Raw genomic sequence first — 15,861 nt, forward strand, 5'->3', positions numbered from 1 at the left:
GGTCCGGTGACAATGATAAGCCAAAACTCCAGTGAGAACCAGACAAGTCCATGGGGAGGAGACCATGCCAAGGTGGGGCTGGTCTCAAATGGAGGTCGGGGCATGAGCTGGGGTGCAGGACCACGGCCACCGAGACAAAATGTGGCTCCTGCTGTCAGGGGGGACCCCTGTGGCGGCCGGCCCCACCAGCGCTGCCCCAGCCCTGCTCACCAGAGCTGGGAGGGTGAGGCAGTGGCCTCAGTAGCTGTGAGCCCACAGCACCCATGTCCAGGACTCTGCACTCTCTGCAGAATGTAAAACGGGAGTGGTTTTGGTGTATGTGTTTCAAACCACATCTTCGCTGGGCATTTTCTTCTGTCTCTTCCTAAGAACTGGAGGGTATACTTCATGTGACCAGTCCTATCAGTGGCATTATTTGTTCTACGGTTTTTGATCATTCTACAGCAACTATTGTTTTTGTTATATACATAAATAATAGTAACATGGTGGATGCAAGGGAAAAGGACCTTCAGTTCATGGTCCTCAAGCATGCATGGGTGTGTTTCAACCATAGAGCAACTCTATTGATACTCTATTATGCCTCCAAAATCATAAGCATAATAGGCCATGGTTACAGCATGGTGCTTTTCTATTTTCTTTTATGTTCCCATGTAAAAGAGATCAAAATACATCTTATATCAGAAGTTTAAGAATTTTGTTTCTAACTAGAATTTTAAAAATTTGAGGGACTTTGACAGCCTTGGGAAGTGGGCCCATGTGAAGCTCATGAGGCTCAACAAGGCCAAGTGCAGGGTCCTGCACCTGGGTCAGGGCAACCCCCTGTACCAATATAGGCTGGGGGATGAAGGGATTGAGAGCAGCCCTGCCAAGAAGGACTTGGGGGTACTGGTGGATGGAAAGATGGACATGAGCCAATAATGTGCGCTCACAGCCCAGAAAGCCAACTGTATCCTGGGCTGCATCCAAAGAAGCGTGGCCAGCAGGTTGAGGGAGGTGATTCTGCCCCTCTACTCTGCTCTAGTGAGGCCTCACCTGGAGTACTGTGTCCAGCTCTGGAACCCTCAGCACATGAAAGACATGGACCTGTTAGAGGAGGTCCAGAGGAGGGCCACAAAAATGACCAAAGAGATGAAACACCTCTCCTATGAAGACAGGCTGAGAGAGTTGGGATTTTTCAGCCTGGAGAAGAGAAGGCTCTGGGGAGACCTTATTGCGTCCTTCCAGTAGTTAAAGGGGACTTGTAAGAAAGTTTGGGACAAATATATTAGCAGGGCCTGTTACAGTAGGACAAGGGGTAATGATTTTAAACTAAAAGAGGGTGGATTCAGACTAGATATAAGGAAGAATTTTTTTATGCTGAGGGTGGTGAGACACTTGCCCAGGTTGCCCAGAGAGGTGGTAGATGCCCCATCTCTGGAAACCTTCCAGGTCAGGTTGGACGGGGCTCTGAGCAACCTGATCTAGTTGAAGATGTCCCTGCTCATTGCAGGGGAGTTGGGCTGGATGACCTTTGAAGATCCCTCCCAACCCAAACTACTCTATGGTTCTATGATTCTAAATTTCCTTAAATGTATCCAAGTGTCTGAGAACCTGTGCCATCTCAAGAAAAAAAGATGGTAGCTTCATCCCACAAGGTATCAAGCGCAAAATAGAGTAATTATTTCCTCCACTTCTAAATGCAGACTCGTTTTTCTTTTTAAATCACAAAATGATGCTATAAATGATCAGAACTTGTGTCTTAGAATTACCATCATTTAAAGAGGCTGTTTTTCTACTTCTCCAGCACTTGTATTTCACTTTAGCGTTGTATGAAAGCAGATACCAGGAAAAAAGTACTGAAAAAATTTCAAAGTCCAGCTTTGTTAAATGAGTCTAGTATCATCAGATTTGCCTGTAGCATGGACTGCCTTTTAATAATGCTGCTCTTGTCAGAGGAGACATTTCCTTTTGATGTTACTGAGACCTTGTTTTCCATTCCTTGGGTTGTGTGGTAAATCTGATCCAAAACAAGATGACTCTGCAAGTGGCAGTTCCAGTCCGATTGCATCTCCCTTATGATCGGAAGCATGTGATGATGGCTCGAGCGAACGGGTATATTTCAAGTGCACTTTTCTTATGCCTGTCATCGCCTGTTCCTCTTGATGATGTGGGAACCTCTTTAAATACTTAAATAATTTCTGCCCTTTTCATTTCAATTGCATTTTTCCCTATCCTCGTGATGAGTTGTAAGACCACAGAAAAGACTCTTTATCACCAGCCTGTTTAGACTTTTTTCCTGTGATCTTGTTTAAACAGTCAAGTTGGATTACTGCAGAAACAAAAGTCTCTGACTGCTCTTTCTGAATAGCATCCATTGGGGTTTGGTTCATTCCCTCATTGACACGTGTATTTTTAAATGTCTCTACCTGTGAAGCGAAGCTGCCTTACAATCGTGAGTTGGCTTACGTGGGGCCCTCGACGTGGAGCACAGTGAGGCTGCTGCCTTTAATAAATAACCCTGACCTGCAAATACTACATAGAGGCTTTTTAAAGCTTGATAATTCAGAGCGTTCTAGAGCAAATGAAAGCCTTAACCTCTTCCAGTGGAATAGTCGTCCTTCTTTTAAATGTCATACGCCAGCCATCACTGAGCATGGCCCTCTATGGACACTTCAGTGCCGTGCGGTCAGAGTCACAGAATCATAGAATCGTTTTGGTTGGAAAAGACCTTTAAGATTGTCAAGTCCAACCATTAACCCAGCACTGCCAAGTCCACCTCTAAACCATGTCCCTCAGCGCCACATCTACACGTCTTTTAAATACCCCCAGGGATGGTGACTCAGCCACTTCCCTGGGCAGCCTGTTCCAATGTTTGGCAACCCTTTTGGTGAAGAAATTTTTCCAAATATCCATCCTAAACCTCCCCTGGCGCAACTTGAGGCGGTTTCCTCTTGTCCTAGCACCTGTTACTTGGGAGAAGACACCGACCCCTGCCTCGCTTGCTGTGAGCAAACCCGTTCCCATTCCCGGCCTTGCCAACTCCAAAACGTTTCCGCATGTCCATAGATGACCAAACAAACAACCCCCTCCCCACACACCCCCACCCGCGGGAGCCAGCGCCCACGGGCGCGTCCCCGCCGCCCACCCGCGTTCCCGGCCGGGGGGCGGGGCCAGGAGCGCCCCCGCCCCTCCCCGGGTGGGGCGGGGCCCGGCGCCCGGGGCTCTGCTCACGTGATCCCCGGGCCCCGCCCCCTGCCTTCTCCGCCATGTTGTTTCTTCCTTCGCCAGCGGCCGGTAGCGGCTTGGCCCGGCCTCGGGACCGGCGGCGGCTTCTCCTTTCCCGCGGGCAGGTATCGGCACGGCATCGCGTCCCCCCCCCCCCCATCACCCCCCCTTCCCTTTTCCCCGGTAGGCGCCGGGGGAGCAGTGGCCGCTGGCTCCGGTGCCGGTGTCCCGGGGAGGGCGGCCCTCTCGCCCGCCGTTGAGGTGGCTCAGGGGGCCGCGCGAGGGGGGACGGCCTGGGGCTGACTGGGCTTTCGTTATTTTCCTTCCTCCGCTTAGTGCTCCGTTCACTTCTCTCTCCGCCGCCGCTGTCCGAGCTCTGCCGGCTACCCGGTGCTGGCTCGGTGCCTGCCGGCCTCCGGGCCGTAGGAGGGGAGCCCCGGCCGGCCGTCATGTCCGTCCCCTTCCCCGTGGCCGCCCTGTGGTTGCCCCCTTGCCGGGCCGGCGGTGGGAGAGCGCGGCGGGCGCTCCGCGGAGCCGGTGCGGACGGCGGGGCCGTGTGGCGTGACCGGGGATCCCGTGACTGCGGGGCAGGCGGTGACTCCGTGGGGGAAACGGCTCCTGCCGGGCGCCTCCCGGGAGACTCCCTGTCTCCGGCTCCGCGCTGCTTCTTCAGGACTGATAAAGATCTCTCTGATCTGCTTGGGTGAAACTCGGTGTCGTACCTGTCAGCACCTTTCAAAACTAAAAGAAAATGGTCCCCTTATTGCCTTTTCCCGTTGCTGTCCGCTGAGGAAGAGCTGCTGTGTTCCCAAGCAGAGCCCGAGCAATTCGCGTTACGTTTTTAGTTCTTCTTTTTCGAACCGGTGACTTGATGTCGCTCTCCTCTGCAACGGCCAGTTGCTTTTCTGATCGTGGCAGATGGCTATGGAAACTTAGATGTGGTGCTGGCAGGAGAACCAAAGGATTAATCAGGTTAAGATTATTCGATCGCTTACGCCTGAGAGGTTAATGAGCAGTTTTCAGTGTAAGTATTCCGTGTTAAATTTAACTTGTGTAAAATAATTGAACAAGTAACAGAATAGTGCAAAAAAACTAGTTTTAAAAACCTATAACTGTTACAGCAAGGTTACATATAACTAGATATGTGGAGAGTACTTAATTATATTAACTTGGGTGGGGTAGGCAAGTAGGGAACGTGGCTAAATTTTGTTTTGGAATTTAAATGCTTCTCTGCAGATTGCTGTCCTGCAGTTTGCCACCTTACATGTTGTTTTTCTTCCATCTTGTCCACAATAATTTACAGCTGTACTAAATAAGCATGTGGGTTTTATTTGTCTTTTAAAGTGTTATACAACACTAAAGTTGTAAGTGCTTGCTTTTTTTAGAGCAAGGATGGTTGTGTATGGCTGGGTTTTTGGGGGATTTTTTTGTGATTTAGTAGCTTATAAGGCAACAAGCTGTAATGGCAGACTGGAGCAAGAGCTATTTCTTGGACATACCCAAAATAAATCCAAGTCTTTTTTTTATTCTTAGCACTTCTATTTCTAGAGAAGCCTGACCAAAGAATAGTACAGCTACATCTGTGTTTCAGTATCAACGTGGAATTTATAATGAACTGTTATTTTTCTCTGTCTTCTTTCAGGTTGTATGGTGCTCTGTTTGTTGCCTTAATTTTAGTAAAGCCTTTTCCATTAAGTCATAAATAGGAAGTGTGTAGTGTTTGTGTGTTTTGGTTTTTTTTTTTTTTTTAAAAAAAGGCTCTAGCACTCCTTGTTTTGCTTTTGAGTGCTTAAACAAACCATCAGTTTCCTTAAATTGAAAATACATGAAAAAATTTGCAAAGGGTACAAGGAGGTATTTGGATTCAAGCTGTATTTTATTTTGTGTCAGTTTAGTAATAAATCATGGGAAAGATCTTTTTAGCTCCTTAGGATTGGAGTTTTGCATAAATGTTTCACAATGAATAAAAACTTCCTAGCGAAGAGGCTTGTAAGAATTCCTTAAGGTTTTTTTTTATAACGTTCATTCTCTTGGCGTTGTGTTTTTGTTTTCATTCTCTACCAAGCAGACAGTGTGTTGGCCTGGTACAGTGTAACCCACTTAATCCCTTAGGGATGGGCTTTGGTCACAGTTATATCGGGAAGAATATCAATGCACAATGTAGCCTGACCAACAGAGGTTTATTGCTAAGAGTCCCTGGAGGAAAAGAGAAACTAATGCAAGGGAGAAAGTTGAGCACATGTGAGCAGAAATAATTGCTTGATAAGTTATTGAAAGAGTGGAAGCAGTAAGAGAGAAGTATGTTGCAAGGAGAATTCCAATTAACTCATGAATTGTTAGAGATGTTGGACCAAGAGCAGCATCTCTTAAGGGTGTTTTGAAGTTGGCTGAAAGTAATAGAATACTTAAGATGGGAGATGCTCAACTGTGAGCTGCTGAGAAATGTCAACTCTGATTGTATCAGAATAAATAATAGTTTGCTCATTCTACTTGAACATGGGGGACAAGATGGAAGGTGAATCCTGGGTCTCTGTAAGATTAAACTAGCAGAGATATAAATGTAGGTATTTCTCCTGACAAGTTTTAATGATTGAGTTTGTGGCTAGGTATAAATTGGAATAAAAGGATTGATTCTGGCAGTAGGTACTGGGATGATTTCATGATCCAGGGGTTATGCAGACTTAAAGATTCCTTTGCTTGGCTGCTGCTTCTTTCATAGTCCTGAGTCATGCCAGGCAACTGTTTGAACTAGAGTCCTGAACTGCATAGGAGTCAAAAATAACCTTATAAAGAAACCCCCAAATACAACTTCTTGGTATACAAATGAGTGGCAACAGCTGCATGTCAGTTCAGTTTGGGTTGTGTTCATATTGCAAGTTATTGTGAATAAACTCTAGTGATATTCTGGTGTTAGATAAAGTGTGTCTAGGCTGCTTATGGGAAGAGGCAATTTTCAGATAACCTGTCATCAAATTATTAAATATCTGTCCAACAGAAAACACAAACTACCTTCACAGTGCAATGATGAAATCATAGATAAAGGAAGGAAGACTTGCAAGATGATTAGGATCTCGGTAGATTGAGCCGTATGACTGAAGGGCTTCTAGAGAATGAGGCAGCTCACAAGTGGCTGTCAACAAAGGAGCGTTGCTGATCCACAGGCCTTGTGTCGGTACTCAGTGGAGGGGAAGGACAGTTTGGGGGCTGATTAATGTCACAAGTTTGTAATGCACTCAAAGGTGCAAAGTGTGTAGCCTCTTGACTTTGTATCTGTATGTTCCCCTTTGAATTGAGAGCAAAACGTTTCACAGTCAAACAGGCTTGTGGCCTCGTACGCACTAAAAAACTGTTATTGTGCCACTTAATTGGCCAAGGTGTAAACCAGTACCTTCTAAATACAAGAAGAAGGATTAACTAAGCAGAGAAAGAGGAGAAAATTTTGCTTCTGTCCTTTCTTTTCAGATTTCTGGAAACTTGCAGATCTTCTGTAGGTGACAATAATAACTGCTCTGTAGTGATTGAGGGCTGAGAGATGTAAGAACTCTACTAACAGTAAGTGTTGAAAACTGCTTTACATAGTTCTGGATTTTGCCCCTTCTGCTGCAACTCTGAGAGTTCTTGGGACTTTTTTTTCTGACACTTTACAAAGTAGCAGTTTATGTCACTTTTTTCATGAGCCACTGCAACTAACAAACCCCAGGAAACAACTTCCTTTAATGCTAGCCTGATAAATATTGTCAAAAGGTTTGTTAGTGTTGTGAAAAAAAAAATTACAAATGAGGGAGTAAGTTTACATTATGGTATTGAAAGGCAAGTGTTTTTGTCAGACAAAATACTTGAAGTGTTGATGTGCCTTTTTTAAACTGTTAAATGTCTGATACCTGTGGCTTAATAAAATAAGATGGCTTAGCAAAGAAAATTGTGAATAAGCTTCAGAGCTGAAATGGATGTGTTGTATATGTGTAAATCTGAGAATAGTTAGGAAGATATGAAACATGATCAGTGTTACTGTTGTGTTAGTTATGGAACTGCAAATTCTGCTTGTCAGTAACTTTGAGACAATGTTTTTCCTTAAATTTTTAACAAAGACGGGCCCTTTTTTAAAAAGTCTTGGCTGAAAGCATATTAGGCGTAAATGAAATGTGGAATAAACTTGAGTCTGCCTTACCATGGATTTTTTTTTTTTCCTTCTCCAAGTCAAATATATGCTCTTTAATAACTTTAGTTAAAGGACAGCATGCCACATATCTCAAGGAAACCTTTGGGTTTAGTCTTGATTTCATATAGCAGGTCCTTCATCAGTGACCACTGGCTGAAGGTGGTAGTTGAAATAAATTTTCTTGCCTGTTTCCAAGTTAGAAGGTAGGTACAAGTGGAGAAACAATAGTTTGGAAACTTGAAGTGCCCTGTACATCTGTTCCTTAAAGAATACAGAGGGAATTCAGTGGTGCTGTTGCAACAGAAAGTTTTTTGGTGTCTCTTATTGAAAAGGGGGGAGGGGAAAAGGGTGAGAATTCAGTTGCTAGGTGATTTTTTTTTATGGTGTGCTGCTCTGCCTGATATCAGTTATGGTGAAAGTGAAGCTATAAATTCGTCCATTTGACTCTGTTTGCTTAATAGTTTATGTGGGGGTGTAGCTTGCTGACATGATAGCTACAGCACAATTACTGTGTTGGCTAACACCATTTTTCTGTAGACAAAACTTGAGTTCAGCACCTGTTTTCAGCCTTCAGTAATTGGGTCCTCCTTAATCTATTAAATGATTTTTATAGTAAAAAAAAGACAAATTCCTAAACTAACTTGGATGTTGCTGCCGTGGTTTTCTAGACCAAGAAACTTGCTTTTCTTCAAGTTCTGCCTCAGTACCTGAGTGTTAAAAGAGGTAATTGCACTCAAAATAAAAAGGCAGCTTATGCAGCTGACAGTCATGGAATTAAGAAAACGTAAATGGATAGATTGGACAAGGCAGTGGTGCTTCATAAGCTTCAAAGGGGAGGGAATCAAAGATACTGTAATGCACTCTGGTTTTTTTTGAAGTTGCTTAGCATGTTGTTTTTACCCTTGCCAGCAAACGTTTGGACTGCTGATGGAAATGTTTAACTTGTAATTCAGTTCACTGCTTAAAAGGCTTCTGGGAGGTGACAATTAAATTACTTCTATATGTATGGAGGCAATTCAGAAATGCTTATCAAACTGCACCATGGTGGGGGTCTTTTTATTTATTTGCTCTGAATTTCTTTGCTTATTGAAATGATAGAGGAACACAAGGGAAAAATCTTCTTTTCAGACTCCTCTGTGTACTAGGTTGAGACTACCTTTACAGTAAACTAATTGCACGTCACAGTAAGAAATAACTGGAACAAATAGTTACCTGTAATTCTGTGGTGTCTTGGAGTTCCTGATGTTGGTTAAAACAGTCAACTTGCACATTGGACATTAAGTGGAAATTCAGCATTTCAGATGCTGAATGATGATTTGAAGTGAACAATTAAGGTAATAAATATTCAGAAATGTATCAGATGTTCCAAGAACATTGTCAAAAAGCACATTATACAAATAAGTTTGAAGTATGTAATAGGAGAAATAGCATTAATTCTCCACATATTAAGGACTTTATTGTTATTTTATTTGTTGGGGTGTTAAGCCTTCATAACTTAGGAAAAAAAAGGTACAAAATTTGAGCTATTTAAAAATCTTAACTTATTTAAAGATGTGTAAGTGGAAAAAAATGCATCAGCCTACTGTGCCAAAAACATCCTGGTTCTGCAGATACTCTAAATCACGTAATCAGTGGGGCTGCAGATGAGTCCCTTATATAGTCAAAAAAAACTGTAATTGTATAAATTATTGTATAAAGTCTTTGCTGCTTCTAAACAAAAATGCTTTTTAATGCTTTAAACGTGCTTCTTTGCTGCTTCAGATTCAGCTTGTAAGCATGTATTTAAATGACCGAACATATATCCCATCTATTTTGGATTAAAAATTTTACAAAAACATAAACTGGTAGCGAAGCATGACAGCTTTTACGGTGGAAGCTGAATGTCTTGAAAAGTGGTTTTGCCTGCAACATCACATTGAGATACTTATCAGTCCTGGGAAGACTGTTTCTGTAGCCTTTGTGTAGTGCACCAGTTTGGTTCTAGTTGAAAAGACACTTTTAATGGTTTGTGGCTGCTCTGTAATTGTCTGCCCAGTAAAAGTATTTTTTTGGTCATCAGTCTCCTAGACCTCACTGTAATGGCCTATGTAGCTGAAATTGTACAAATTAATGTCTCAGGTTCTGGATGTGCAAGAGTACTAGATACTGTTAACAGAGTTTCCTTACCTGTCTTTTGTTTAAAATGTGGCTTCATGGACAATTTCATGATAAGAACTACGGTTCTTCAAATTCTAGAAGCTAAAGAAACAAGTACGTAGTACCAGTTAGAACTATTTAAGTCGGTTATTTATTTGCATTCTGTCTTTTAGGGAACTTGTGATTTCAGTAGGACAGAAAAAAATGAATTGTAACTTGTTCCCCACACTGAAGTAGAACAGGATAACATTCCGTACCGTCTGTTCTAATGAATGCATTATTTATTAAGAAGATGCTCAGATAATTTAGTCATAAACAAACAGTAGGAATTAGGGAGATAAATGAAGACACTGGGCCATTTTAAAGATTGCAGCACGAACCTGGAACTCATATGCAAGTAGTCCAGTGACTTTAATAAGGCTTTTCACATACATAAAAATGTATGTGTTCATATCCTGAGCCATAGCAATTATTTACATAGCATGTAAATGAACAGTTTACTTATAGCTCTTAAGTAGTTTTAACATTGTTATGATACAAACCTGTACAAAGTTAAGGATTTATAAACATTGTTTTTAATTACACAGTATGAATGAATATATAACTTATATTTGAAATTTATAATTTGAAATTTCTTTGTGTTGAGGCTTCAGCTGCTCTCAAACTATAAAGCATTTCTTCTGTCTTACTGTAGATTGTGTCTAAGAAATAAACATTCAAAGGAGGAAAGTTAGAGATAAAAAAATTCTTGAAATTTCTTGCTTCTAATGTAGGCCTTGATTCTAAGGCAGCATGGAGTCATATGACTCTCATGCCAGCTTGTATCAGGTATTAATTCCATAGCCATGCTCTGTGGGTGATGTATATGCCAGTAATGCTAATTACAACTAGCAGGACTGCATTCCTTCCTTCAGAGAAGGAGACGGACTAGGCAACTTATGACCCTTTTCCATTTTAAATAGATGCTATTTTCAGAGAAGCCTGCTTTGGCTGAATTACTTTGAGCTCTTTTAGTATCAGGTAGGTATAGGAGCAGCGTTCTCCTCATATAGAAACTTAAGTTTGGGCTCTTCAAAAATGAAACTTTTCCCCAAGCAAGTAAAACAATCTTTTACAGTATTAGGTGATGCTACTGTAATGAAGGCAAAGCTTGGGCTGATACAAAATGCTAATGAGCTAACTACTTTAGTGTCAAAGGATATTTTTTAAATTTTTTTTCCTTTAAGTCTGACAGTAAAAACGTTTCATTGGTGCACCATCCCTGTGCTGGCAGTTAGACTATTCACTAGCACTTCCAGGCTTTCAGACAGTTTTGCCATGGGAGGTTGACACCTACAAATGGAACTGTCAGTGTAGGCTTAGCCTCAGTATTTGATACCTTGAGTACCATTTGAAGTCGCAACAGTGAATTTACTTATATGGTAGTTGTAACAGTATTCTATTCATCACACCTGTTCTGCAAGGAATAAACTGTAAAATATTGAATGTTTGTGTACCAATACCTAGTCACCTGACTTTTAAAATAAAATTTCAGCATTTGTTCTATAGATAGCTGTGTTCCCTGTGAGTTGACTTAAATTTTCTTGTCTGGTTGCAATTTTCAGTGAAGTGCAGCAGTGTCCTGCTTTATTTTTAAAGCTTCCTCTTCACTTTTGCACGTTAAAAAATAACTTTGCTAACGAAATACGGCACTGAAGTGACGAGTTCAAGGCATGTGCTCTATAAAATTCTCTCACCCCACTTTCTTCCATGGATCTTTTCAGTGAACATAAATGCATCGTTGCACTCGTTGAAGGTGATGCGATACCCCTTCTGCGCAAATGTCGAAGGGTTTGGGGGTTTTAAGTGTTTTAAGTGACAGACCAGTAATTCATGCAGGGTACTGCTTAGGCTGCCATACAGGCTGCAGTCTGTGGAAGAGACACCTCTTAAACACGTGGTATTCTTGAGTGGGTATTCTTACTGTGAGTATCTACGCTTCACCTATTTAGCGTTTTCCTCCCGCTTTTGTACATGAAACTTGATGTCGGTGGACTTTAACACTTTATAGATATTTATGTGTGTAAAATTTTCTGATCGCAGTTCTTTTTCCATGTTAATGATTTTCCTAATCTTTACAGGTCTAGGAAATCAGGAGGATCTACTTCCATAACAATGGCAGCAAAATCATTGCTCCTCAAAGTAATCCTGCTAGGAGACGGTGGAGTTGGGAAGAGTTCCCTAATGAACAGATATGTCACCAACAAGTTTGATGCACAGCTGTTTCATACGATAGGTGTGGAATTCCTAAATAAAGAGTTGGAAGTTGATGGACATTTTGTTACAATGCAGATATGGGACACGGCGGGTCAGGAACGTTTTAGGAGCTTGCGGACTCCTTTCTATAGAGGTTCTGACTGTTGCCTGCTAACCTTCAGTGTGGATGACTCTCAAAGCTTCCAAAACTTAAGCAACTGGAAGAAAGAATTCATTTATTATGCAGATGTCAAGGAGCCTGAAAGTTTTCCGTTTGTCATACTGGGTAACAAAGTTGATATCGATGAAAGGCAAGTGTCTACAGAAGAAGCCCAAGACTGGTGCAGGAATAATGGCAACCATCCCTATTTTGAAACCAGTGCAAAAGATGCCACTAATGTTGCAGCAGCCTTTGAAGAAGCCGTTAGAAGAGTTCTAGCCTCCGAAGACAGATCGGATCACTTTATTCAAACAGATACAGTAAACCTTAATCGGAAACCCAAAACCAGTTCATCTTGTTGTTGACTTAAAATTTATTTTTTTTTTTTTTGGGCCAAATTACTTTTGACTAGCTTGCTCTATAATAGGATGGGGAAGGCATAGTAGATAAAATAGCAAATGGGTTTCACTCTAAAATTAAAATTGTAATATTCTGCTGCTTTCTTGGGGGAGCAAAAGAAAAATTTCCATTCATGGGTGACCCATTATTGAATTAATGACGCTTTCTGTTTAGGAAGGTGTCAAGTAAAACCATTGATATAAGAATGTAATTTGCCAACTTTATTCAAATGATAAATACTTTGAATATAATTAAAACTTGAAAGTTCTGAAGCACTACTTTGGAGAAACTGTTCTGGAATTCAGGCACAAAGATACTTTTATATGTGTATATTTTTATGAAATCAGCATTCCACTTTTGTTTCACTGAAGTCAGTTTCTTAACAATGCTACATATTAAACTTCAGTCTCACTACATTCCTTTTGCTGTGAGTGGTACTTCATCTCTAACGTGTTTATTATAAGTTAATATAAATTACCTTCAGGTCTTCTCTAATTGCCTAATGTTGCTATAATTTGTGTAGGTTTTTAAGTAGGAAATAAATTTCCTACGTATTTAATGTCCATTTTCCTTTCATTTACTATTCTAATGCTGTACAAATTCCTCCAGCAGTTTAATGCAAGATACTGATGATTTTTTAAGTTAATACATGTCTCTGCCTTAAGTCCCATTCTAGCATGTATCTGATCAATAAGGTAAAAAAATCTGAATAACAGAAGTATAATCATTTTTAGTTACAAAAAAGATATTCTTTATTCAGTCAGCTTTAATAGCACTTGAAGGGATCCACATTATGACGAATTTCTAAGAGAACGTTTAGTATGCAGCCTTAAAGTTCCAAACTTCTTGTTCCTGTTAACCTATGAGCTATGAATGTGTTTACGAGTAATCTCTGCACTGTGAAACTAAGGATTGGCAATACGTAGAGAACTCAGGAAGCTTTTGACTTAAAGTAGATTGTGACAGCTTTCAGCCCTAATACAATACCTACAGCTAGTGTTTGAGCTGAATTTGATCCTTATTTAATTTGCTATTTTAGGATATGGGCTTAAACATTTAAGACAATGTCTTTTATATTACTGTACTCATTACACGATGAACAGAAGGAAATTCTGTATTTGTAGGACACTCTTTCTGCAGTAATGCAGGTGAAACCACAGAAGTGTATTTGAGGCTCTCCATTGCAGTTAAATGGTAGAATACCTGTTTCGGAAGTTGTTGAATGTTGGTGCGCAGAGTACCCACTGTCCTTGTAACAGCAACCCTGATTAGCGCACTGTTGCTTCAATGTGTAATCTGACTGCTAAAAGGCATGCGCGTACACACGTTGTGGGCTTCAAAAGGAAGTCTGAGGCCTGTAGGACAGGCCGTGTTATCTGCTAAACTACACAGACTCTGCTTTCTGTACAGTGATATTTTTTGTTCCAATAGAAAAGCCTTTCTTGAGAGTACAGTAACAGCAAGAGTTTTATCTGTTCACTCTGTAACAGGTGTAATTATTTGGAAGTAAAGCTTGCAAAACAAAGCCTTCTTGTCGCTCTTTATACACTTTTCTGAATGTATTGTATTCTTGCTTGAACCTGTCCAGGACTTTATTCCACAGATCTGCTGCTCCTGCTTCAAAGTGGCATCTTTTTACCTTTTGTATGTTCCTAAGTCTAACTAATTCCTACAGTCCTGCATATACAGCAACAGAACTGTTTCAAGCTTCAGTCACATAACAGCGAAATACAGGTTGAGCTGCTACTTCTGTTTCATTTCTAGTCAATGAATGAAAAGATCTGTGAAGAAAATCTTAGCTAAATCCCTCTTAAACTGAGATAGCAAAAAGCTTTAAAAAAGACTGCTTGTGTCTTCTGCTGCTAAGGGGGCTGCTAAGCTAGTGATGTCAAACTTGTAAAACTACTACCTTACTACTTAAAGCTTCCTTTAATGTTCTTTTTAGCAGAGGTTAAGGTTGAAGCAGAACAGGGGATGAAGTTACCGTGACTAGGGTAGTACAGATACGATTCAAGTAAGATTGCTAAAAAGAAACAATTAAGAATGAGAACCATTGTGATCTTTCTTGTGCCTAAGCCTCCATCTGTGTTTTCCCATCTGTCCCCTTTCAGTGTAAAATCATGGCTACCAAGCTTCCATCTGAGAAGCAGGCTTAATAAAGTTAAATAAAACTTAATACAATGAAGAGTATTACTTGTGCCCTGGGAGCTGCTGTACCACAACTGCACACTAATCACAAAAAAAAGTGTCTATAGGAAATAAGGCAGTATAGGAATTACGTTGAGGTTGGGATTTGGTCTCAGAAAGAGACTATCACGTACTTGAAAGAAGCAAAAGTCCTATGACAAGCAGATGTAGATGATAGTTACATAAAAAAAAATATAAAGCTTAATAACAATCTGGCATTTCTGTACAGTACAGTAAGCACTTGGGTCTTATGTTTCACTTCACTGATTCATTTCAAGTACTAATTGTACCTCAAGTATTAGGGGGTCCTGTTAGCAATATTTAGAGTTTTGTAGAGTGATAGAGCACACTATGTAATATGTATGCGAAGTTCCAGATGTCCTTTAAAATGAGGAGCAAAGAATACCGTCATGGCAAATACGTGGGACTGATGAAAGCTATGCATATTAGAAGAGATAGCAAAAGGGGAAGGGGCAGAGGAAACCAGCTAGGACACTGCTAACAGCTCCTGTTACAGCAAAGTCTGTAGATGCTTAGCACAAGACTGCTGCCAGAACCAGGCTGCTTGCTTTAACAGTTGTTCTGTACCTCAAACAGATCTTACTTAAAATGAAGTCATACGACAGATTACCTAAACGGTAACTAACAGAACCTTGCAGAAAGGTAAGTTGCATTTCTGGCGTAGATTTACTAAGGCTGGTTCATGTTCTTAGCTTGCGCTAATGTTCTTATTTCCTTATGTTTGATTTTTGTACTATCTAGGATAATGCCAGTCCCTTTAATTTATAAGCATTTTTGTTGCCTGTATCACGTAGCACAGGTTATCGGCTGCTTTCTCATACTGCAGCAGATTTAATTTGAATTCTTACTCCTAAGCCTCTGAGATGGGGCATGAGTATAATATTGCAAAGGATGTCTCTCTTCTGCCTTGTCCATTGAGGAACTGTTCATTGGCTAAAACTGCAGCTTTCAGGCCTAGAGCAGATTTGTGACTACAGTTGATCACAAGACAACTTTCACCTGTCACTTCCAGATAGGAGTCTTTCAGCCTACTGTAAAAAGTCACAAACCAAAGCTTAAACAAGTGTTTCCCTGTACACAGGCAAGTCACAGCTACCTCGCCAACGTCCTTTAGAATTCTGTTATGAGACAATGTTCCTCACCGGAAACTCTATAATTACTCATGTAATGAGGCAGGACATAATTCTCCCTTTCCTGTGGCCAGTGACAGGCTGTTTTCATAAAGGCTAGATGGACCTGTGATACTGCATTTCCCATTTACAATTCCTATAATCAGAAGAAAAGGGGAAAGACCCCTGGTGGGGCATAAGAACAGGCACCATTTGGCTAACTGCCTTCAGAGATCAGGCAAGAGATACAA

At 41.0% G+C, this 15,861-nt stretch overlaps 1 protein-coding gene across 7 annotated transcripts in view; it reads left to right on the top strand.

Annotated features, from left to right (window-relative positions):
- The window catches only part of RAB9A (RAB9A, member RAS oncogene family), a 34,791-nt gene extending 20,317 nt beyond the window's left edge, over positions 1-14,474 (top strand). The window contains exons 1-4 of one of the 7 annotated variants that reach the window (XM_063341992.1): positions 3,220-3,329; positions 3,541-4,228; positions 6,667-6,756; positions 11,620-14,474. In XM_063341992.1, coding sequence (XP_063198062.1) covers positions 11,654-12,259 — 606 coding nt within the window. In that variant the 5' untranslated portion in view covers positions 3,220-3,329; positions 3,541-4,228; positions 6,667-6,756; positions 11,620-11,653 and the 3' untranslated portion in view covers positions 12,260-14,474. Of the gene's footprint in view, positions 1-3,219; positions 3,330-3,540; positions 4,229-6,666; positions 6,757-11,619 lie in introns of those variants that run through there. The other 6 variants (XM_063342017.1, XM_063341985.1, XM_063342009.1 and 3 more) reach the window with 6 other exon arrangements.
- Positions 14,475-15,861: the final 1,387 nt, after the last annotated feature.

Source organism: Chroicocephalus ridibundus, chromosome 1 (assembly GCF_963924245.1).
Source record: "Chroicocephalus ridibundus chromosome 1, bChrRid1.1, whole genome shotgun sequence".
Lineage (NCBI taxonomy): Eukaryota > Metazoa > Chordata > Aves > Charadriiformes > Laridae > Chroicocephalus > Chroicocephalus ridibundus.